The sequence below is a fragment of the Callorhinus ursinus genome, unplaced genomic scaffold (genome assembly GCF_003265705.2).
Source record: "Callorhinus ursinus isolate GAN/ISIS: 27379988/994484 unplaced genomic scaffold, GSC_fseal_2.0 scaffold63, whole genome shotgun sequence".
Taxonomy (NCBI): domain Eukaryota; kingdom Metazoa; phylum Chordata; class Mammalia; order Carnivora; family Otariidae; genus Callorhinus; species Callorhinus ursinus.
In genome coordinates this window covers 7,679,267-7,703,794 of record NW_027397125.1, presented here as the reverse complement: position 1 = coordinate 7,703,794, position 24,528 = coordinate 7,679,267, and the positions used below count along the sequence as shown (strand labels likewise).

The 24,528-nt window shown below is 39.4% G+C and overlaps 1 protein-coding gene across 10 annotated transcripts in view; it reads left to right on the top strand.

Annotated features, from left to right (window-relative positions):
- CACNB2 (calcium voltage-gated channel auxiliary subunit beta 2) overlaps nt 1-24,528 on the top strand; it is a 391,004-nt gene that overhangs the window by 242,468 nt on the left and 124,008 nt on the right. For 8 of the 10 annotated variants that reach the window (XM_073885589.1, XM_073885593.1, XM_073885588.1 and 5 more), the window contains one exon: nt 22,297-22,416. In XM_073885589.1, coding sequence (XP_073741690.1) covers nt 22,297-22,416 — 120 coding nt within the window. Of the gene's footprint in view, nt 1-19,454; nt 21,490-22,296; nt 22,417-24,528 lie in introns of those variants that run through there. The other 2 variants (XM_073885597.1, XM_025891886.2) reach the window with 2 other exon arrangements.

Genomic DNA, 24,528 nt, shown 5'->3' with positions numbered 1-24,528 from the left:
CCCCCATCTCTCCTACCTAATAGAAGGTTCATTTTACTGTGATTTAATTGCCTACAGAGGTTGGAATGTGGCGGGCAGGAATTCTATTAGTCAGCACTGCATCTGTGAAATACATGGTTCACATGGACAGAAATAGGTCCTGAAAAATATCGGTTGCTAACGACGTGCATTCATGATGTGGTCCTCCCAGAGCTCCAAAATCCTGCCTTAGCCTGATAGGGTCCACTCATTCCAGGCATTTCTCTGGCCTCTATGGAAATATTCTTTTACTTAATTCTTCCTGGAAGTTACAAAAGGATAATTCTTGAAAAGGGTTGAATATCCATTATGCAGTGAGGTTTCCATGTGTTTTTACCATAGGATCCTAAGAAAATTAGTGTAATTATATGTGATATACATTGGGAGTCTGATATTATTTTTGTCCCTTCAACTTATTCAACTTACTGAGGTAGACTAAAACTCTTGGGTATAGTAAAAAAAAAGAGAAGAGAAAAGAAAAAAAGACCATGCCCCACATCTCTTATCTTCTAGTCTTGTTCAGATTTTGCTAGGCTTTTCAGGAGGGTTGTCTTTTCTGATAAGCTTTGCAAATGCATATCACCCCAGGCACAGTTTTTCCTCTCTATTTACCACAGTTTTATCTTTCTGTGTCCTGAAGCTTCCTTGTTGAGTTGGCTTGGTGTCCTTCCTCTGCGTTTCTCAGACGATGGGATGGTGTCGGTCCTTTTACTCACGCTTGGATGCCCCACTGGTGGGAAATATAGATGATATATTATTTGCTAAACAATCCACGGAACACTCAGGGAGGCCCCTGAAGTTGTCTTTTTACCTCCTTAACACCAAATATCACCCCAAGTTTGATATGATAGACATATACTTTATTCACTTACCCAAAAATACTGGGTATTTTTAATTTACTGGGCAACTACTAGGCACCAGGGTGGGTGCCAGGTAATCAGCTAGGAGCAGAAGATCCTGATATGAACAAAATGGAGTCCCCACCATAGTGGTACACCCTCTTCTTCTGGGTCTGAGGCCCAGAGGGCCAAAGGAGGCCAGATAGTGCACGCCTTTATGACCATGAAGGCCAGTTTGAATTTATAGTTATCCTTGGAAGTGCTGTCTAGAAATCTGGCAGTGGAGAGAGCTGATATACAGACCTCACGTCCTGTTGGGGTCTGTCAAGGTCCTTGAGGGGCTTTTGCATGTGAGTAGAAGCCTACCCCATACATTCAAGCTCCTGCTCAGTGCTGCCTACCTACCTCATCACAGAGCTGCCCCTAACCGCACTGGGTCTAGAAATGTGCACACTGGTAGGGAAGTGTATCCTGGGAAGTAGGAACTTGGGAAGAAGCCCAGGCAGGCCTAACAGGCTCACGGCCATTTGATCAGCAAATTCCAGGGTCTCTGGTACTCAGGCCGTCAAGAGCTACCCTGTCTAATATGGTAGCCCTTGCCATGGAGGGCTATTGAGATGTCAATTCGTTAAAATTAAATAAAAATTTTAAGACTAAGGGCAGCTGGGTGGCTCAGTCTGTTAAGTGTCTGTCTTGGTTCAGGTCATGATCTCAGGGGCCTGGAATCGGGCTCCGCGTAGGGCTCCCTGCTCACCGGGGAGCCTGCTTCTCCCTCTCTCTCCCCCAGCTCGTGCTCTCTGTTGCTATCTCTGTCTCGCTCTCAAATAAATAAAAATAAAATCTTTAAAAAAAAATTTAAGATGAGTTCCTTAGTCACACTAGCTATATTTCAAGCCACATGTTGTCTAGAGGCTATCATATGGGAGAACTTGGATATAAAACAAATATATATATATATTACATATATAGCTACAGAACAAATATAGTTATTACTGCAGAAAGTTCTAGGTTAGAGGAAAAGGCATGGGCAGCAAGTGTATACAGGCACCGCTTTCCCAAATCTAAGAGCTGCATTTTCAGAGCTTGCATTCTAACTGGGAGATGCGGGGAGTGGGGCTGATGATTAAAAGGTAAACAATGATTAGGGGCGCCCGGGTGGCTCAGTTGGTTAAGTGTCCAGCTCTTGATTTCAGCTCAGGTCCTGGTCTCAGGGTTGTGAGATCAAGCCCCAAGATTCTCTCTCTCCCTTTCCCTCTCCCCCTGCCCCCTAAATCCCCCCCTCGCTCTCTCAAAAAAAAAATAATAATAATAATGAAGTAAGAAAAAGGAAAAAATAAGCAATGATTCAACAAATCTTTTCATAATCTGAGAGAATCTCCAAAGAAGATAAGATGGGTGATGTGATAGGGAACTGTAGCAAGAGAGAAAGTGGAGCTGCAAGCACTGGGAAAAACAGGAGTAGAAATTCTAAAGCAAAAAGAGTTTGGTTTGTACAAAAAAAACCACACACACACAAAAACAAAAAACCAAAAACCAAAAGGCAGTGTTTATGACTGGAAGGTAGTGAAGGAAGAGTAATGCAAGATGTGTTCAGAGAAGCAGGCGAAGGCAAAGTATATAGGCAAGAAGTAGGTTTTACTTTAAGTGCAATGGGAAGAAACGGAACTCTTTTACGCAGGGGAGTGATGTGATCTGGTGGGTGTTTGAAGAAGATCCATCAGACCATATGCATGGAAGGGCTGGGGGTGGGCAGAAGCAGAAAGACCAGTCAGAAAGCTGTGGCAGGAGTCCCCACACCGCAAGCCATCTGACTCCGTTGAGGGTGGTGCGGTAGAAAGAGGTGGATGATGACGTTTGCATGGAGCAAAACAACAGAGCAGCTTGATTTGTAGCCAACAAACATTTACTGAGTGCCTGCTGTGTACCAGGCCCTGTGCTAGGTCCTGGGGACTCAACAGAGAATGAAAGTGACACAAACCCCTGCCTTCGTGGAGCTAAGATCTTAGTGCAGAAAGTGGAACCATGAATACATCATCAAGTCCCTACGTGGTGTGCCAGAAGGTGAGAAGACAGAGAGACAGAGCAGAGAAAGGGGAATAGTGAGTAGCTGATGGATTGCCCTTTTAAATGCTACAGTTATTTTTGTCAAATGTGTGAGCTTTGACTTTGGAGATTTACAAAGACATTTGGGGGAAAAAAGAACAAAGTGTGTCCAAAAGCAGAGTTAACAGGGCCAAAGAGGCATGAGGGTCACTAAGGGTCCTGTAGTCCTCCATGGGGTCAGTACAGAGATTCCTCCCAAAATCAGTAGGCTCAGCTTCCTGCCCATGGGTCATATTGCCAGTATCAATGGTCACAATTTTGTTGTTTTGTTTTTTATTTTATTTTAATTCCAGGATAGTTAACATGCAGGGTTATATTAGTTTCATGTGTACAATAGAGTGATTCAACAATTCTGTACGCTACTCTGTGCACATCACGTTAGGTGTAGTCTTTAATCCCCATCACCCATGTCACACATCCCCCCATCTACCTCCCCTCTGGTGACCATCAATTTGTTCTCTGTAGTTAAGAGTCTGTTTTTTTGGTTTGTCTCTCTTTTTCTTTGTTTTGTTTCTTAAACTCCACATATGAGTGAAATCATATGGTATTTCTTTTTCTCTAATTTCACTTCATTCTACCCTGTAGATCTACCCATGTTGTTGCAAATGGCAAGATTTCACTCTTTTTATGGCTGAGTAATATTCCATTGTAGATATATATCACATCTTCTTTACCTATTCATCTATCGATGGATGCTTGGTTTATTTCCGTATCTTGGCTATTGTAAATACTGCTGTGATAAACATAAGGGTGCATATATCTTCTCAAATTAGTGTTTTCATATTCTTTGGGTAAATACCCAGTAGTGGGATTACTGGAGCATATGGTAATTGTATTTTTAATTTTTTGAGGAACCTCCATACCATTTTCAAAAGTGGGTGTACCAGTTTGCATTCCCACGAAGAGTGCATGAAGATTCCTTTTACTCTGCATCTATGCCAACACTTTTTCTTGTGTTGTTGATTTTAGCCATTCTGACAGGTGTGAGGTGATATCTCATTGTGGTTTTCATTTGCATTTCCCTGTTGATGAGTGATGTTGAGCATCTTTTCATGTATCTGTTGGCCATCTGTGTGTGTTCTTTGGAGAAATGTCTGTCCATGTCTTCTGCCCATTTTTAAGTGGATTATCTGTGGGGTTTTTTGGTGTTGAGTTGTATAAATTCTTTATATATTTTTATATTAACCCTTTACCAGATTTATCATTTGCATATATCTTCTCCCATTCAGTAGGTTGTCTTTTTGTTTTGTTGATAGTTTACTTTGCTGTGAAAAAGCTTTCTGTTTTGATGTCGTCACAGTAATTTATTTTTGCTTTTCTTTCCCTTGCCTCAGGAGACATATCTAGAAAAATGTTGCTATGGCCAATGTCAGACAAATTACTGCCTGTGCTCTCTTCTAGGATTTTTATGGTTTCGGGTCTGACACTTGAGTCTTTAATCCATTATCAGTTTATTTTTGTGTATGGTGTAAGAAAGTGGTCCACTTTCATTCTTTTGCATGTTGCTGTCTGGTTTTCGCAATGCCATTTGTTGAAGAGACTTTTTTCCATTTGCATACTTTTGCCTCCTTTGTTGAAGATTAATTGACCATATAATTGTGGTTTTGTTTCTGGGCTATTTTGTTCCATTGATCTATGTGTCTATTTTTGTGCCAGTACCATACTGTTTTGATAACTACAGCTTTGTAATATAACTTGAAACCTCCAGTTTTGTTTTTCTTCTTCAAGATTGCTTTGGCTATTTGGGCTCCTTTGTGGTCCTATACAAATTCTAATATTACTTGTTCTAGTTCTGTGAAAAATACTGTTGGTATTTTGATAGGGATTGCATTAAACCTGTAGATTGCCTTGGGTGGTATGGACATTATAACAATATTTATTCTTCCAATCCATGACTATGGAATATCTTTCAATTTGTTTGTGTCATCTTCAATTTCTTTCATCAGTGTTTTATAGTTTTCAGGGTACAGGTCCTTTCACCCCCTTGGTTAAGTTTATTCCTAGGTATTATTTTTCCTGCAGTTGTAAGTGGAATTGTTTTCTTAATTTCTCTTTCAGCTACTTCATTATTAGTGTACAGAAATGCAGCAAATTTCTGTATATTGATTTTGTATCCATGACTTTACCAAATTCATTTATCAGTTCTAGTAATTTTTTTTATGGCGTCTTTAGGGTTTTCTATATATATAGTATCATGTCATCTGCAAATAGTGGAAGTTTTACTTCTTCCTTACCAGTGGTCACGTTTTGAGAGTAACTTCAGTATGTTTCATCATAAAAATAAAGTGTACCTCTTCTTTAATTGAAAACAAAATTCTAAGTCATGGCTGTTTATATGAAAATTTTACCACAAAAATTGAGAGAAGGGAAAGCTGTTATAAATCCCTGATAGAAAGTGACCTAGGGATTTTGTTTATAAATGTCTCTTGTTAAGGTATTATGATCATGGTTTAAAAAAAAATGCACGGGCACCTGGGTGGCTCAGTCGGTTAAGCATTCGGCTTGGCTCAGGTCGTGGTCTCGGGGTGCTGGGATGGAGCCCCATTTGGGCTCCCTGCTCAGCGGGGAGTCAGCTTGAGGATTCTCTCCCTTTTCCGCTGTACGTCCCCCACTCTCTCTTTCTCTCTCACTCTCTAAAATAAATAAATACATCTTTAAAAAATACATAAATAAAATTTTTTTAAAAATACAATTTCAAGCATTACAGAAGTTTCCACAGTGAAAAGTAAGTCCCTTCCACCTGGCCCTGGATCCCTCAGGTTTCTTACCCACAGGCCATCACTATTAGGGGGCCTGGCATAGAGTTCTCAACCATCAGATGCAGATGCTTAAAAAATCACTGATGCCTGGTCCCGCCCCTCAGACTTTCTGATTGAATTTGTCGAAGATATAACCCAAGCATAGGGATTTTTACTACCCTCTCCAGATTACTTCATGTGCAGCCACTTAAATGTCCTAGAGTATAGCCTAAATACTAACGTATATTCTTTAAGAAAGTGTACGCAGATGATAGCAGAAGAGTATCCACAGTTTGCCTCTTGCTTTTTTCTTTTTTACCTGTAAAATATATCTTGGAAATTGTTCCATGTTAATATATAGCTATATATACCTTATTATTTTTAATGTCTCAATACCGTGTCATCATACGGATGCACCATAATTTATTTAACCAGTCTCCTACTGTTGGACATTTATGCTATTTGTTTTATTTAGTTTTTATGAAGAACTTTTTTTTTAAAGACTTTATTTATTTGTCAGAGAGAGAGAGAGCACAAGTAGGGGTGAGGCAGGCAGAGGGAGAAGCAGGCTCCCCGCTGAACAAGGAGCCCGATGGGGGACTCAATCCCAGGACCCTGGGATCATGACCTGAGCCGAAGGCAGATGCTTAACCGACTGAGCCACCCAGGCGTCCTGGACAGTTATGCTATTTAAAGTCATCTCTTAATACAAATAATGTTGTCGTGAACATCCTTTTTTATTTTTATATTATTTTTATTTTTAATGAGCATTCTTATATATGCATTCTTTAATATATATTTGTACATACCTTTAAGATTAAAGTCCTAGAATCAGAATTTGAATTATTTACCAACAGGCTATATCCAATGTTTTATTAAATGTTCTTAATATAGTCTGGATTTCCTAACATTAATAACATATTAACATACCCAACGACACATCTCTAGCGAAAAAAAATGAAGGATCATTCAATTTTGATAAGTGCAACCAAATTTTATCCTTCAGGGGCAAAGATGAGAATACCACACTAACGAGTGCTTTGCTTTTAATCTTTGCCAATAAAAACTGGTATTTTTCTTTGATTTTTGTCTCTTTTAACATTATAACTGAAGTTGGGCATTTTCCATATACTGAAAACCATTTCTTTTTCTGTGAATATCTTCCTTTCTTTTCTTTTCTTTTTTTTGCCCATTTTTCTAAGTAGTACTGGTCTTTTTCTTACTGGTTTCCAAGATCTATTACTATATGAAAGATGTGAACCTTTTGTCATTGGCAAATTTTTCCCCAATGTTATTACTGGGTTTTTTTACTTATAGTTCTTTAATTTTATATATAAAATGTATGGTTTTTATGTTTTGAAATTTTAAAATATCCATTGGTATTTGATCCAGGTACGCAAGCTGCTGGAGGGCAGGGAATGTATGTTATCTATTTTCGTATCCTCAATGTCTGGTGCATGATAAGTACTTGGTGAAAGAATGGTTGGTTGTAATCATGATGATGATGAAGGATCATTCAAGCTGACTGCATGTCTTCATCCTGGAAAAGTTAAGGAATTAACGGTATTACAATAATTTAATTCCCTTGATAATTGGATGTATCATCTTACACCTGAAGTACTAAGTGCCAAAAGGCATATCAAATGAGTCCTCTCAAAAGGTTTCAACGCTCATTAAGCTCTGCCTCCTTACACAGGCTAAGAGAATTCTCTTCAAGTTGGTCCTACTGCCTTGGAACATTCTTCTCTTACCTCTTTCTATAACTTGTTGCCTTTCGACTTCAAACCCAGCCTAAATATGCTTTTCCTTTTTAGAAGCTTCTACTTAGTCTCCCTGCTACATAGGACCTGTGCCTCTCCTATCCAGTAATAACCAAAACTGTCATAAAAGCATGTTTAGGTTATTACCTCTGGAATGTCTGTCTCCTTCACTAGATTATAAACTCCAACCGGGTCTTCTTCCCAGATGTACACTCTCCCTAGGGATACAGAGGTGAAAAAACACACACCAATTTTCTGCCACCCTCATGGACAGGAAAATAGAATCATACATTCTAATGTATGTGTATGTTGAGGAGGGAGAGAGAATAATAAATTTCATTGTCCACAATATTAAATGATTGCTGTTTCAGTGGAGTGGAAGACCTAGTAGGTGTGTCTTTGGATTGGAGTGCTCCCGTTTGGGGTCTGCTTTAACAGTAGAAGCATCTGCCATACAACATGCACATGCTCTAGTGGACTCTGGAACGGTGGTCCCCAGGCCATCATGCAAGCATCCACAGGCATGGGCAGCAGCAGTGACCTGGTCTTTTCTAACCTTTACCAAACTGTCTTCTTACCAAAGTGCCAAGCCATTTTTGCCTGGCTTGATGGAAATTTTACCAACACTGGTGTTCATTTTACTTTTAAACAGAGCATATATTTCCTTGGGTCTTCATCCATGTGAATTATTATAAAATACCAAAGATGAGTGGCTGAAAAAAAACAGATATTTGTTTCTCACCATTTGGGAAGCTGGGAAGGCCAAGGTCAAGGCGCTGACAGATTCTGTGTCTGGTGAGAGCTTGCTTCCTGGTTCACAGACAGCCCTCTTTTTTGCTAGGACCTCACGTAGTCAAAGGAGCAAGGGGGCTCTCTGAGGTCTCTTTTACAACGGTATTAATCCCATTCATGAGGGCTCCACTGTGATGACCTGATCATCTCCCAAAAGCCCACCTCCTAACACCATCACTTTAGAGATTAGATTTCAACATATGACTTTGGGGTCGGTCTATGGAGCCCCATATTGCATATTTGCAATAAAAATGCTTTCTTATTTGTGAGACAGGAAATATCCTATGAATTGCTTTTTACCAACTGGCTGCTATGTCCACTGTTTTATTAAGTGTTCTTAATATAGTCTGGATTTTCTAACATTAATAGCATATTAACATACCCAATGACACTTCTACAATTTGCAGCATATTTCCAAACGTAGATTTGTTTAAACCAGATCGTCTCTGGTTCTTAAATCACCTCCCAAAGGTAGGTTAGCTGCTTAAGGGATGCATTCACTATTTTAGGTCAGTAGGGTACTTTGCAGTGCTTTATTACTAAATGCTCCAGACCACTGGCACTTTTCCAGCCAAATCCCTGATCGCGTAGCCTATTTTTAATATTAAATCTCTCTGAACCAAAGTCATATCTTTCTGGAAGGTTAGACTTTTAGAGCAGTATATTAATAATCTACTACCAAATTACTGAGTCATTTGGCCTGTTTAAGTATCTAACCCAGTAGCAAAAAATTATTTAAGCAGTCATATGAGAAAATCCCAGTGTTCCAGTGGAAACTTAACATAATCATTTTAACACATTTTCTGCAGAGAAATATAATATGTAATACTTTAAAATGTTAACATTGCAGGTTCCAGTACTTTTCTTTTAATTCTTATTTCTTACCTGATGTAATTCATACATCAATATTTGCTTGCTTCCTTCCCTCCCTCTCTTGTTCTGCCCTTCCTTCCTTCCTTCCTTCCTTCCTTCCTTCCTTCCTTCCTTCCTTCCTTCCTTCCTTCCATGTGCATAAAGAGTCTTTCAGAAGGCCCAGAGCTTGCCCACATACAAAAAAGCTATCAAGGTTAAATCAACAAATGACAGAAAATATGTATCTGCAAATCCTCTCTTTTGCAACACAAAAAATACTTTGTTAGATATTTCAATTGCATTAACAACTTTTTAATTCTATTCAAAAATGGTAACATTACAGAAAAAAAAATTAAATTAGCTCCCTGAATTAAAAACAGTGAATCCAGCTTTACCACTTCTGTTCATTTTGTGTCTTCCCAGTATTTTTACACACATGAATGTTGTATTTATAGAAATAATACAGGGGCGCCAGGGTGGTTCAGTGGGTTAAGCATCTGCCTTTGGCTCAGTTCATGATCCCTGTTCTGCGGGGAACCTGCTTCTCCCTCTCTCTGCAGCTCCCCCTGCTCGTGCACTCTCTCTCTCTCTCTCTCTCTCTGTCAAATAAATAAAAATAAATAAAATCTTTAAAAAAAATAAATGAGAGTTTTTTATTTCTTTATCTTTTTAACCAAATATAATCATCAACATTTGCCTATAATGCTCTGTAGGCTTGGTAACTATTATTATGCTTATATAATAATCTAAGTGTTGTATGGAACATAATTTTAGAATTTTCTCATTAGTTTAAATACATACTAGTCTGGATACACATCTAGATACAAACAGAAAGAACATTGCTTTCCCAAAGGGTTTAATGAAAGTCAAAACACTATCAACAAGATGTTAAAGCATCAGTTTTAATGTATCCTCATAACATTGTGAATTGATACTTTGCAGAGAGAACTCATTTAATGAGGAAATTGTATTGTGTTTCATTTAGCAGACTGAGAACTTTTTCCAGATGCTTGTGACTAGTTGATTTTTGTAAAAGTTAATTTTTTGTAAATATAACTTTGTCTAGTTATATGTACTGATTTCTGACTGTTTTCTTATCAATTAATATAACTTCTGAATATGCAAAGAACATTTTTAAAAATTTTTTTAAAGATTTATTTATTTATTTGACAGAGAGAGAGGAGAACGTGCACAAACAGGGGAGCGGGAGAGGGAGAAGCAGGCTCCCCACTGGGAAGGGAGCCCGACGCGGGGCTTGATCCAAGGACCCTGGGACCATGACCCGAGCCAAAGGCAGATGCTTAACCGACTGAGCCACTCAGGTGCCCCTATGCAAAAAACATTTTAGAGGGTAAAATCTTTAAGGACTGAAGCCATATCCCTTTTAACAGCTGTTCCCTGGAGGACACATATGATGACTATCCTTTAATGTCTTTGGATTGATTGTTCATTGCCACTGGGGAGCATTCACCCTGGAAGGCAGGAGCCAAGATTTATTGTTTGATTGTTCTGCCACTCCAGGAAAGGCTCGCCGCTGGACATGTCATCTTTTGATGTGACCTTTACTTAGTAGTAGAGAGTCCATTAAGATGTTCCAAAGTTTTATATATCTGTCCAGTTAGTCAGTTGCATTTCTTTTAAATATATTACCCAGAGTTTCTTGAAGAAATATCTTCCTTCTCTGCTGGCTTGATTTTTTTGAACACTCCGTCTGACTAGACATTGTATGTATAGTCACGTTTTCTGCTGTGAATTTAAACTCGATCCCCATAGGAGAGGCAGGGCTAATGCATGAGAAGTAACAGTCAGTAAACAGTCATACAAAATGTCATATTTACAGTGTTTTTTCAACCATCTGTAAGAAAATTTTTAAGAATATTCTTTCTAGTAGCACTGAATTTTTTTTTATACTCATTTTACAGAGGGGGAAATTAGCCTGGGGAATATTTATATGACTTGCCTATGGCTACACAATGGGTCGTTGGCCATTTTAGGATTGGAACTTTAAATCCCTGGAATGAAGAAGTACCATCAATGAGAAGAGGATCTTCAAATGGCAAAAACTGACAAGGCAAGAAGCAACAGATGTTGGAGAGGTTGTGGAGAAAGGGGAACCCTCTTACACTGTTGGTGGGAACGCGAGTTGGTGCAGCCACTTTGGAAAACAGTGTGGAGGTGCCTCAAAAAATTAAAAATGGAGCTACCCTATGACCTAGCAATTACACTACTGGGTATTTACCCCAAAGACACAGATGTAGTGAAAAGAAGGGCCATATGCACCCCAATGTTCATAGCAGCAATGTCCACAATAGCCAAGCTGTGGAAAGAGCCAAGATGCCCTTCAGCAGACGAATGGATAAAGAAGATGTGGTCCATATATACAATGGAATATTACTCAGCCATTAGGAAGGATGAATACCCAACTTTTACATTAACATGGATGGGACTGGAGGAGATTATGCTAAGTGAGATAAGTCAAGCAGAGAAAATCAATTATCATGTGGTTTCACTTATTTGTGGAACATAAGGAATAGCAGGGAGGACATTAGGAGAAGGAAGGGAAAAATGAAGGAGACGAACCATGAGAGACTAGGGACTCTGAGAAACAGACTGAGGGTTCTAGAGAGGAGGGGGGTGGGGGATGGGTTAGCCTGGTGATGGGTATTAAAGAGGGCACGTGCTGCATGGAGCACTGGGTGTTATACGCAAACAATGAATCATGGAACACTACATCAAAAACTAATGATGTAATGTATGGTGTTTAACATAACATAATAAGATAAAATAAAATAAAAGAGAAGAGGATCTTCATAGAAAATAAGCCTTAGTCATATTTTCAAAATATAAAATCTCTCCTACATTTTTTGGAAGAAGGTTGCAGTATACATTTTAAGGATGATGACTTTTTTTTTGAAGTGGCTTGCTTGTTATGGAACCTGTTTATTTAATCAACTGATCATAGTTGACATTTACACTAAGTTCATGAAGTTGGTATTTATTGAGGGTTATGATAAAACACCCAAGTATATCTTCAGGCTGAAGTCTTAGTTTTATTCTCTTGCTCACTGTAGCAAGTATTTATTAGCCATTCATAATCTGGGTCAGATTGCTGTTGGCGTTTTTTTAGTAAGGAGGTGACATAAGACTATTTAGGAATATTTAGAAATGTTTAGGAAGGCTAAGGAGGATCCTGTAGTGGACGAGTTTGGAGATATGGGATGTGAGGGAGAATAGGCTCTCTGTCTGGTAACCCTTATTCATTCATTCAACACGTATTTATAGAGCATGTATGCTGTACCAGGTGTTATTCTAGGCACTTGGGGTAAATGAGTGAACAAAAGAGGAAAGAAGATATTGCCCTCATGGATGTTTCTATTGGAGGGAGAAAGACCCTGAACAATAAACGTAAGTAAATGACATCATATGTCCGAAGGCAACAGCACCATTTACAAACACGAGTAGAGGGGGGGTAAGTGGAATTAGAGATACTGGAGAGCCCTGGGAGTTACATTTTTCAGTAGGATGGTCGCGGAAGGCCTCATGGAGGAGGTGAAGTCTGAACAAAGATGTGCAGGCGGTGATAGCTGGTAGTGTGGAAATCTAGGGACGGAGCCTTCCTGGTGCCCACGAGTGATGAGTGAGGTTGCAGCAGAAAGAAGGAAGCTGTGTGTGGGAAGGAGGCTGCCGCAGGGGGGTCGGAGAGCAAACGAGACTTAGAAGGAGCAGCCAACAGGTCAGAGAAAGACCGAGAGAGTGGTTTCTGGAAGCCATGTTGAGAAAGGGAATAAAGGGTGGGGAGTGATATTGAACGACCATGCTCAGTTCTCCTAATAGGTTAAGAAAGCTGAACATGGAGAATTGCCCTTTGGACTGAGCCGTCTATCACTGATCACCTTGACAAGCAGTGATGGTGGAGGGCAAGGAGAGAGTAGGTTTAAGAGAAAACCAGAAGAGAATTGAAGGGAGCATAGGCAACATCTTTGGGGCATTTCTTTCTGTAGTGGGGAGCAGAGAAAGGGAATGGGAGCTGGCAGAGAACATGGAGTCAAAGGAAGGTTTTCTTCTTGGGCAGCGAGGAGTGACAGCATGTATGTGCTGATTAGAATGACTCAGTGGGAAGACTAAAGGTAGGGATGTCCATGCAGAGTTTCTGACAGTACCTGTCCTCACCATGAGCTCCTATGCCAAAAATGTCCTATGTCTGATTCATTCACTCCTTTTCCCTCATTTAATTTAAAATTTTTTCAGCAATATTTTAGGAAAAGTCAGCTTTCCCAGGCTGCAATTTTTCTGCTTCTCTTGCCTACTCATTTCCATTTTCATGGCTGAAAGGTAAAGTTTTAGGTAAGAAATTATATAGCATGAAACATTTTTGTCATCTATCACCACCAGTAAATATACATGAAAGGCCTACAAACCTCCCTCAGCACAGACACCCCCCCCCACAGAATGTTGTAATTATGAAGGGAAATTATTTATCCTATGCCTGAAATCCCAAACTCAAACTAACATTAAAAATGGCCATCTAATTTTAACTTTTTAAAAATGGTTCTTTTTAATGGTGTCAAATTTTGTAAATTTTGGACAGGGGTTCTTCTGCAAAATAAAAACAGCCACCATGCCCTTCCTTTAAGAAATAATTTGGTGGTAACAGTGTTTTAATATATTACTCTTTTTTACAAAAATATTCTTCTTAAAGATTGGTAAGTTAGTCCTGTCTCTGATTTGTGTTTTTTAATAACTTCAGCTTCAGTGCTGAACACCAGCAACTGTTCCTATTGAACATATACTCAGAAGATGCTTGAACTCCAGCCAGCTTCAGGCAAGATTAGCTGCCAAAATGGCTACCGAAGGCCAGCTTGCCAAAGTTATGTTCATTTTCAGGGAAAACAGAGAAATTTAAATAGCTGGTTTCTTGACTTCCATTGTTTTCCTCCTCTAGTTATCTACTTTCCATTGTAGATAAATGATGAAAAGAAGGCTTTACAATTTTGAGATACTCTGAAGGGAGGAAAATTTCAGGGTAGCAGCCAACTCTTTGAATCCTTCTTTGCACAAAACAGCATTACATTGTTGAATGAGAAATTATCTGTTTCATTGGACCTTCATTGTGCCTTTTGGGAAGATAAAATCTGAGGTTCTGTGAGGATGTATGTGTAGGGTGTGTGTGTGAGAGAGAGAGAGAGCGTGCATGCGTGCTAGGTTTAGTAAAGACAGAATGAAGAACTTGGAAGTCATTTTGGCATTTTATGACAATTAGAAATGGCTATATGTGTATCTGGTAGACAGAAAAAGAGATATTTTCAATCAGTAGAAACATTAGTTGCAGGTAGGGATTTGTTCTGGCTTTTATTTTTATGAACTGATGCATGTGTGGAACCTGAATTCAGATTTGAATTCAGTTTAAAAGCTGCCTCCCACCTCTGTTGGTTATTAGCTTTGTCACCTCGGTCAGGTCATGGAACTTCTCTGTCCCTTGGTTTTTCATCAATGACAATGGAGTTAAAAATTTAATATTAAATTATGTTTAATATTCAATTTTAAAATAAAATTTATTTTAATATAAATTATTGTTAAATCATAATATTTATTATCAATTATTTTAATATTAATTAATGTTAATATTATATTAATATATAATATATGTGTTATATATATCAGCCCAATGTCTAGCACAGTGTTAAAGCATTCATGAAAAATTAGCAATTATTATTATGATCAGATAGCCTAATCTTAATAAATGGATTGCTCTAATTATTAATGTAACATACCACTATCTCAAAAACAGACTGACTTTAGCTCTTAGGAGATAGCGCTGGATTTAGAAGGAAGAAAATCTGAGAACTCTGTTTAAGTCTCAGAAGACATGATTTTCCTCATAATGTGGAATTTACTGACAACTTAAATGCCACAGGGATAAGGAGTTTTTCTGTGAGGTGATGCCACATAAATGAGAAGGATTCCCAAAATGCCTTTTGCGGGTGTGCTTGAGTGTGTATCTACCTGCAGAGTGAGAAAGAGGAGGGGAATAAAGGGGGAGAGACAAATAAATACTCTGGAAAAAGGAGCATGTTAGCTACACTGATCTCTTTTCACTTCCTCAAACTGCTGAGTATTTCTTGTCCTCATGCCTTAGCAGACGCTGTTCCCTCTTCCTGGACATCGCTTTTCTGAACACATCCTAAAGCTAAGTTGTTTTTTTTTTCCTTTTTCTCGTGAGATATTTCAGCTTAAATAGCATCTCAGAATGTTGTCTCATCACCTTAACTAAAATAGCTTCTGCTTACCATTATTCTCTTTCTCAGCCTGTTTTGTGTTTTCTTGTTGGGATTATTTTTCTGGTTACTTTAAAAAATTGGTTTCCTTTTCAACTAGATTATTAGGCTCCCTGATGGAAACAGCCTTTTCATCTTTTCCGCTGTCATATTCCCAGCATTTAACTTAGAGTCAAAACACGTACACTTCAGCAAAGTAGTAAGTACTCTGTAAATGGATATGGTTGGGTTTTGGTTTTGCTTCTGGTAACATTTAGTCTTCTTGTCAATACATAGGGAACTACACAAAGTTTCTAAATTTCCCTGTGCTCTTGAGAAAATCGAAGCTAATATTTTAGCTTTTTTATTTAGAAAAAAAAGCTAATATTTAGCTTTTACATAATCATCAAAGTTACCACACAGGGATGAACTCGCATGGATTTATTACCATCATCTTGCTTAATGTTTTCACATTAAGCAGGCCAGTCACATTTGAGAATTTCATTAATTGAATGGGTATGAATAGTAATTCCATGACATTTGCAAACTAAACTATACAGTATTCATGTAAATGTACTTCATCTCAATAGTCTGTATCATTTTTAAATTTTTTGAGTCAGGAGTTGTCATAATTAGTAAACAGTTTCTGGTTTTGTTGTAACCTCATGAATGCAGGGGCTAGCAATTCATTCTTTTAGAGATCCAGATCTCTTCACAGAAAAAAAATTCTTCTGACCTGTGGAAAAAGGTGACAATATGAGAAATAAAAGAATTATATCTGCCAGCTAATGCAAGCAGACAATACAAGATAGAACTCTTTCCCATTGGTCCTTGGCCTCAGAAGTCTGTCCCATTTTGCTTTTTCCTAAAAGTGTGGGCCTGAAGAGTATGGCAATGGGATGTCTATCATCCCATGGCAGGTCAGGAGGAAATAATTGAAGTCAAACTTGCCATTGGTTTAGCATCGTCCCATACATGTGGAGGGTCATTTGAAGTCCTGAGGGTTTGGGATGGAACATAGATTTATCTAGACTCAGGGTAGCCTTGGGATACCATGAGAAATTGATTTTGCCCAAGAACTTTGCTTTAGTGTTCATATGAAGATTTCCTACAAAAATAGATGACCACTTTGGGATCCAAGATCCACTCCTGAATAGGCTGATTCTTACCCTTTTGTCTTTAAAAGAGAAAATACAAGAAAAAGAACGCTCAAGAAAAATGATGCTGGAAATCTATATGATTGAAACAGTAGAGTACAGCATCAAACAAGCAAACTTTATAATCTACTCTGGGCATGCAGCCTGCTTAAGATTCTCTCTCTCCCTCTCCCTCTGCCCCTCCCCACCACCTACTCCCTCTCCCTCTCTCTCAAAAAAAAAAAAAATAATAATAATAAAAAAAATTTTTTTAAAGCATGAATTAATCCAATTTAACTGATTTTCCCATAAGCAAAGCACACATATTTGGAGTAAGAGTTCTGAGGATAAAAGTGAATGATCCAGGACCATTTCCTTACACCACACACAAAAATAGACTCCAAATGGTGGAAAGACCTAAATGTGAGACAGGAGTCCATCAAAATCCTAAAGGAAAACACAGGCAACAACCTCTTCGACCTTAGCCGCAGCAACTTCTTCCTAGAAACATAGCCGAAGGCAAGGGAAGCAAGGGCAAAAATGAGCGCTTGGAACTTCATCAAGATAAAAAGCGTTTGCACAGCAAAAGAAACAGTCCACAAAACCAAAAGACAACCGACAGAATGGGAGAAAATATTTGCAAATGACATATCAGATAAAGGGCTAGTATCCAAAATCTATAAAGAACTTATCAAACTCAACACCCAAAGAACAAATAATCCAATCAAGAAATGGGCAGAAGACATGAACAGACATTTTTCCAAAGAAGACATCCAAATGACCAACAGACACATGAAAAAGTGCTCAACATCACTTGGCATCAGGGAAATCCAAATCAAAACCTCCATGAGATACCACCTCACACCAGTCAGAATGGCTAAAATTAACAAGTCAGGAAAGGACAGATGTTGGGGGGGATGTGGAGAAAGGGGAACCCTCCTACACTGTTGGTGGGAATGCAAGCTGGTGCAACCACTCTGGAAAACAGTATGGAGGTTCCTCAAACAGTTGAAAATAGAGCTACCCTACGATCCGGCAATTGCACTACTGGGTATTTACCACAAAGATACAGATGTAGGGTTCCGAAGGGGTACGTGCAGCAATGTCCACAATAGCCAAAGTGTGGAAAGAGCCAAGATGGCAAGATCTCATTCCTTTTGATGGCTGCATAATATTCCATTGTATATATATACCACTTCTTCTTTATCCATAATGGATAAAGAAGAAGTGGTATATATAGAAGAAGTGGTATATATACACAATGGAATATTATGCAGCCATCAAAAGGAATGAGATCTTGCCATTTGCAACGATGTGGATGGAACTGGAGGGTGTTATGCTGAGTGAAATAAGTCAATGAGAGAAAGACATGTATCATATGACCTCACTGATATGAGGAATTCTTAATCTCAGGAAACAAACTGAGGGTTGCTGGAGTGGGGGTGGGAGGGATGGGGTGGCTGGGTGATAGGCATTGGGGAGGGTATGTGCTATGGTGAGCGCTGTGAATTGTGCCAGACTGTTGAATCACAGATCTGTACTTCTGAAGCAAATAATGCAATATATGTTAAGAAAAAAAAAAAGAAGAAGAAGATAGCAAGAAGGGTAGGATGAAGGGGGGTAAATTGGAGGGGGAGACAACCATGAGAGATGATGGACTCTGAAAAACAAACTGAGGGTTCTAGAGGGGAGGGTGGTGGGGGGATGGGTCAGCCTGGTGATGGGTATTAAAGAGGGCAAGTTCTGCGTGGAGCACTGGGTATTATGCACAAACAATGAATCATGGAACACTACATCAAAAACTAATGATGTAATGTATGGTGATTAACATAACAATAAAAATTTTTTTTAAAAAGTGAATAATCCAGGATGAGTTTTGGTAGACATCAGGTAGCAAGTTACATTTTGGAACTGTACCATGAGGAATGAGAATATTAAGGTGTAGGAAAGGAAGTATCTGTAGCTGAACATGTGAGGTACCCATAAGGACAAAACTACAAAAGACCAGCTAATCACATTGTAGCAGCCCAAGAGATCAAGGGTACATCTTGTAATGAACCTGTTCTGGAGTTATGGAACAGCCTTCCTGCTGTCCTGGCTGAAGACTACTTGAGGCAGAATGACCCAGAACGTCCATATGGTACCAAAGGCAAAAGCCTAATTAGATATATTACTTCTAACTGCATAAATCCACACTCCCAGAAGGAAGCAGATTAATTGTAATGCACATGTGAGGAGGGTGACTTTCAAAAACACAAGAAGTCTGGAGGCTAAAACATACTACTCTTTAATAGTGGTTATCTTTGGGTGGGAGAATTTAAAGTCATGGCTATTTGTTTTTGTTTTTATTTATTTATTTGAGAGAGAGTGAGATAGAGAGCATGAGAGGGGTTAGGGTCAGAGGGAGAAGCAGACCCCCCACCGAGCAGGGAGCCCGATGTGGGACTCGATCCCGGGACTCCAGGATCATGACCTGAGCCGAAGGCAGTCGCCCAACCAACTGAGCCACCCAGGCGCCCTTAGTCAAGCCTATTTGTGTCTCTCTCTGCAGTGGGTTCATGTAACTTCTATGATGAAAAGACTTGGCCGTTTTGCTATTGTTAATACAGATACAAAGAATGATGAAAGTAACGTGGCTCCTTCCATAAGCTGCATTACACATCAGTTGAGAGTCACATCTCACATTGTAAAAGCGACAAAAGTTAATATATTGTTGCAAATATTCAAAAGATCTTGGCCAAAGGTCACTAGTTTTTTTTGTTTGTTTATTATTTAAACCTGGAAACAGGTGTCAACATGACTGCAATTAAAAGCTACATCTGATCATTAGCAAAGGACTTTTTAAATCTTACTTTCTTCAAAAGGGAAGGGGATAGCGCACAATTATGTGTGTGTTAGGCTCTTCCTGTCCGTATTAGGCGGGTTCTTAATGACAGAAACTTTGCGGGGCACCTGAGTGGCTCAGTCGTTAAGCGTCTGCCTTCGGCTCAGGTCGTTATCCCAGGGTGCTGGGATCGAGCCCCACACTGGGTTCCCTACTCGGGGGGAAGCCTGCTTCTCCCTCTCCCACTCCCCCTGCTTGTGTTCCCTCTCTCACTGTGTCTCTCTCTGTCAAGTAAATAAATAAAATCTTTAAAAAAAAAATGACAGAAACTTTGTATCCTCACTGAGGTGTGAACTGAACCTTCCTCAGGGTGATTGGGTTTAAAATGCCAGCACTTGTGAAAATGGGGTCTGAGGTCCTTTTTGGGAGTTGTGCTTCCTGGTAATTTTGTACCATGCTACTCCTGCTATGAGAAACCCTCTGGGAAGATTAGGGATCCCCTAGGATGTGTGTTGGTGGGGGGAAATTCCTATCTCCCTTGTGAATTTTATTGGAATAAAAAATTGCAATGCATTTTGCATCTCCCGTGCATTCACTTCATAAGAATATAAATAATCTGTTTATTGATTTATGGTACCACAATTAAGGTGCATTCAATCTGTAACTTTTATTCGAAAGCCTCTATTCTACTGTATATTCTAGCATTTGTATCATGAAGATTGGTCTTAGTCCACAGAAGAAAGAAAGGCAGGGGGGAGGAAGAAGGAATAAAGAGAGAAAAAGTAACAAAGATTTTCTTAAAAACACCTTTCATTTGCATGTGACTTTATAAAATAATCCCCTCCCCACCACGCAAACAAAACGGTAGTTTGGAAAGCAGTGATGGAATTTTATGTTTAACTTTAAGAAATCTAGAAGTGTGTATTTCTTCGTAAAACTTTAAAAATGTAATCCTATTAATAGAGAAAATTATCTTCTCAAGCTTCAATCACCTTATTTATAAGAAGAACTTGGACTAAATTATTCTGTAAATCTTAACTCGAGCTAATCAACCAAGCTTTGCAATTTCTTCATAGTTATTGTTCTGAAAATTCATACTGTTATTTATTCTAAGGACTTTCAACCATAGTTTCTCCGTTGGAGAAGCAGTTCAAAGTCATTTTGAGCTCCGTTGAACTCATTGCTTAGAGCTGTGATTACTTTCATGTCCTAATTAAATGGGCAAATCTGTCTGCCGCATCTTGTTTGGGAAGTCACAAGCAATCAAGAGCAGGTTGGTGTTATGACTGATGAGCATCATTCGTTGATTTCTCCTGTCCAATAACGTGTATGTAATATTGGTTTTTTTTTTGAATTGTCGTATGGCAGAGGATATACTTTCTCGGTAGCAGGGTAATGGAAAGGGATCGTTAAATGAAAAGATTGCATGCTTTGTCTCTGAGAGAATGTTTCATCTGCAACAGCAACATGACAGACATACCATGTGCCTGTTACTATAGAACCGAAAAGCCCTTTCCAGCTGTTTACACTTCGGATGCAAAATGGCAATTTGACATAGACTAACAGTGTGATGTAGCATCTGCGTAAAAAGGCTACATATGGAGCATGCCCAGTGCGGTGAGTGCGTCCTCCGCCCTCCCCCTCCAGATCTCTGAAGATAAGGCTTGAACTTTGCACTTGCAAATGTCACTGCATACGTTCTGCACTAGGTTTTTTTTTTTTAAAGGTTCTCTTACAACTAATTTCCTGTAACAATCCCAGAGCAGAGAAGAGAATATTTAGAGTGATGAGATGCATCAAGTTTAGAACGAGTTGATGCCTGTCTTTGAATGCACTTGAAGTGTTCTTTATTTTTTAAAGCAATATAAGGCATTCGAGTGTTTGTTTTCTATCTCCCCGACCCCCGGAAGGGGAAAATAAGAATCTCCTTGGATCGGAGTCCTCCGGGGTAGGGCGTGAAAGCCCCGGGGGCAGGAAGGGACGGAGAAGAGGGGCTTGCCCAGAGCATGGATAGGAAAGGAGCCGGGGCGCTCCAGGGCTCAGCGCGCACTGAGGATCTGTGCCCGGGGCTGCAGCTGCGGATGAGAAAGGCGCTGTCTGGCTAATGAAGGCCACCTGGATCAGGCTTCTGAAAAGAGCCAAGGGAGGAAGGCTGAAGAATTCGGATATCTGTGTAAGCTCAGGGGCTTTCGTCTGGGGGAGAGGCTATCTTGTCGCTGCTTCTGCTGTCCTTACAGTGAGTGCTCGCAGGGGCTCCCGTGATTTAGTAATATGATCCTGATGGCAAGAGAGGGAGCGAGGGAGAGTCCTATAATTTTCTGAGCTCCTTTTCCGATGTTGTGATTTATTGCCAGAGCAGCTATCCCGGGCAGGTGTTTGCTTTAGGCAGCTTTTATTAAACGTCGATTTACAAAGCTATGGAAAAATGTGTTAAGGATCGAGTGAAGCTGGCTACTGTTGTCTTACAGTTTTGTCGGTGAAGGTATCAGGTGAATGGAAAGGTACAAAAGGATGCTTAAGGTTAAAACGGGAGTCATGGTAGAGAATTCAAGTTTATAACTCGTTAGACTTTCTTTTATGTTGTTTTTTAGTAGACGTATCTTCTTCCCTGTTGTAAATACTTGCTTTAGCATGTCGTCTGTTTTTGAAGGCATCCTTGAAACCCCTCTGTGCCCTTCAGCCGGGCACTGCACCACGGAGCTGGTTTAATTATAAAGGGACTTGCTCTGGCTTCCAGAAAGGATAGTCATTGGAGCATAAGCCTTGGGAAGGAATGGTCCCTTGGTAGGCACAACCATCCTAGGGAGTGGTCTGCGAAGGAGAGCACGATGTTTCTAGATGGCTTGCCCTGAAATGGATTATTTTCTCTTTTCAGGAATTTATAGCAGAATCTCGGAAGCAAACTGCAGTGTCAATGAGACTTTTCCAATGCAAACATCATAGATGGAATCTCTTTTAAAATGCAAATTTTTCTCTCAAGGGTTCGGCAGACTCCTACACCAGCCGTCCGTCCGATTCAGATGTTTCTTTGGAGGAAGATCGGGAGGCAGTGCGCAGAGAAGCAGAGCGACAGGCCCAGGCCCAGCTGGAAAAGGCAAAGGTAAAACCACTTCTCCTCTGCCAACCTTTCTTTGCCAGTCGTTCTGGGTCTGTGATGGGCCACCTGTGGAAGTTTCTTTTAAAACGTATGTTTGGTCTCTTACAGTATTTCATTGTCTGATTTGAAACAGGTGCAAGAAATGGAGTGTATTTGATTTCCTTGATAGAAAAAGGAAGTGTGGTATATAAGAGTGGTCTTGGCTTTTATGTTGTTTTATAATCCAACTGACTCATTTCTGTGGGTGGATAGTTTATTTAGACACCGAAAAGGATCCCCCAATATACAAAGGGGAAAAATCTGCTTCTAATAACAGAATGATTTCACTTCATTTCTTCAGTCAACCATTTCTCTGTTTGGAAAAATAACTTTCTTCAAGGTAATGTGTATTTTCTTAGGCTTGAACAATCTTTCCCCCAAATTTTACTCCATAGGTGTTTTATAGTAGTATTTTCTTACATTGAAAAAATGGATTGCATTATGCTTCTCAAAAATAAAGCAATTAAAGATTTTATCAGATAAAATGTTCCTTCCTCAAACGTGTTCTTCATCGTATAATAAAGTGTGTATATATGGATGGGGGACTGGAAATCAGATATAAAATCTGTAAGTACAGTATTTAGCCAAGATGGTGGTTCATTTCACTAATTGTAACAATGTGAATTCTTTTTCCCATGCAGTCATTCGAATGGCAGCTATTTCTAAAAGTGTAGATTGTTGTTCAAGTTTACGGTATCTTGGTGTGTGTGATCTGGGTAACTTTGAAATGAACCCATTTCACATGGTTGGTGGTTTTCTTTTGGAAAAAAAAAAATTCTTGCTTTGGAGAAAGAATAAGTACTGTGTTGATCTTGCTTAAGAAAAAAAAAAAGCAAAAAAACCAAGGATGGCATTAGGCACTCTTGCTGGCTGCTTCATCTCTGAGATGAGTAAAATCTCTGTGCGTTGCTATGGGAATTGTGGCTTGGAGATTCTGGCTTGAATGCATGGAAGGCCCTTATGTAATATTCATGGCCCCTACACAGTTGCCATAGTAGTTTACAGAGGAATGGCTAGGAGGCCTTGACTTTTAAAAAAAGCAGTCTTTGCATACATCAAAACAGTGTTCTCACCTCAGCAGGCAGGGAAGTCATTTCCAGACCTGACACCATCTTGACTGCAAGACAGCCGTAAACAGCGGGAGCGAGGAACTGATAAGGCAAGGTGTGGCCCGGTTGCCATCAACTAATCTGCTCTACCAGGCTTCACCCATTTAAAACCTGATGATGAGACACTGTGGATGAAGCTGGAGGACATTATGCTCGGTGAAATAAGCCAATCACAGAGGGATGAATTCCACTTCGAGGAAGCGTCTAAAGCAGTCACACTCCTAGAAGCAGAGAGGGGAATGTTGGTTGCCAGGGGCTGGGAGGAGGAGGAAATGGGGAGTTGCTAATCAACAGGCAGAAAGTTGCAGTTATGCAAGATGAATAAATCCGAGAAATCTGTTGTGCGACATTGTGCCTAGAGTTAACACTACTATGCACTTCATATGTTAAAAGGGTAGATCGCTTGTGAAATGTTCTTACACAATAAAAAAAATATAAAATTAAGTAATGGAGAAGATTAAACAACAGATGTATGACTAGTGAAGTTCATGGCCACAAGTGTGCAGTGTGGCTAATATATTTCGAGATTGAGAATCTGAATTCTTCTATATTTTTGCACCAGGGTGCAAAGAAGAGTCTGGAAAAAATGAAATAACAGTCTGTGTTCCAGAAATAAGAGTGTTTTATTTGCACTAATTTATTCATGTGATTTTCACATACCAAAATTAACCAGTTTCTCAGATTCATATCACATGATCATACAACCCACTGTCTTAGAGGTTTGGTTTTCAAAGTCTTTAGTTATCTGATTGGGGAGTTTTTTGTCCATAACTGTGTGTTTTAAGTCCTCGATTAAGTGATGCAACTGCGTAGAAATTTTAAATATCTTTTAACCAGTGTGGACCAAAATCCTGTTTCCCGAATCAAACCAGGTTCATGTTACTTGTCATACAGACTAAAAAGTTTATCATTACAAATAACGTAGAAAATGAAAGAAAAACGAAGAGAATTTAAAACAAAGGCAAAA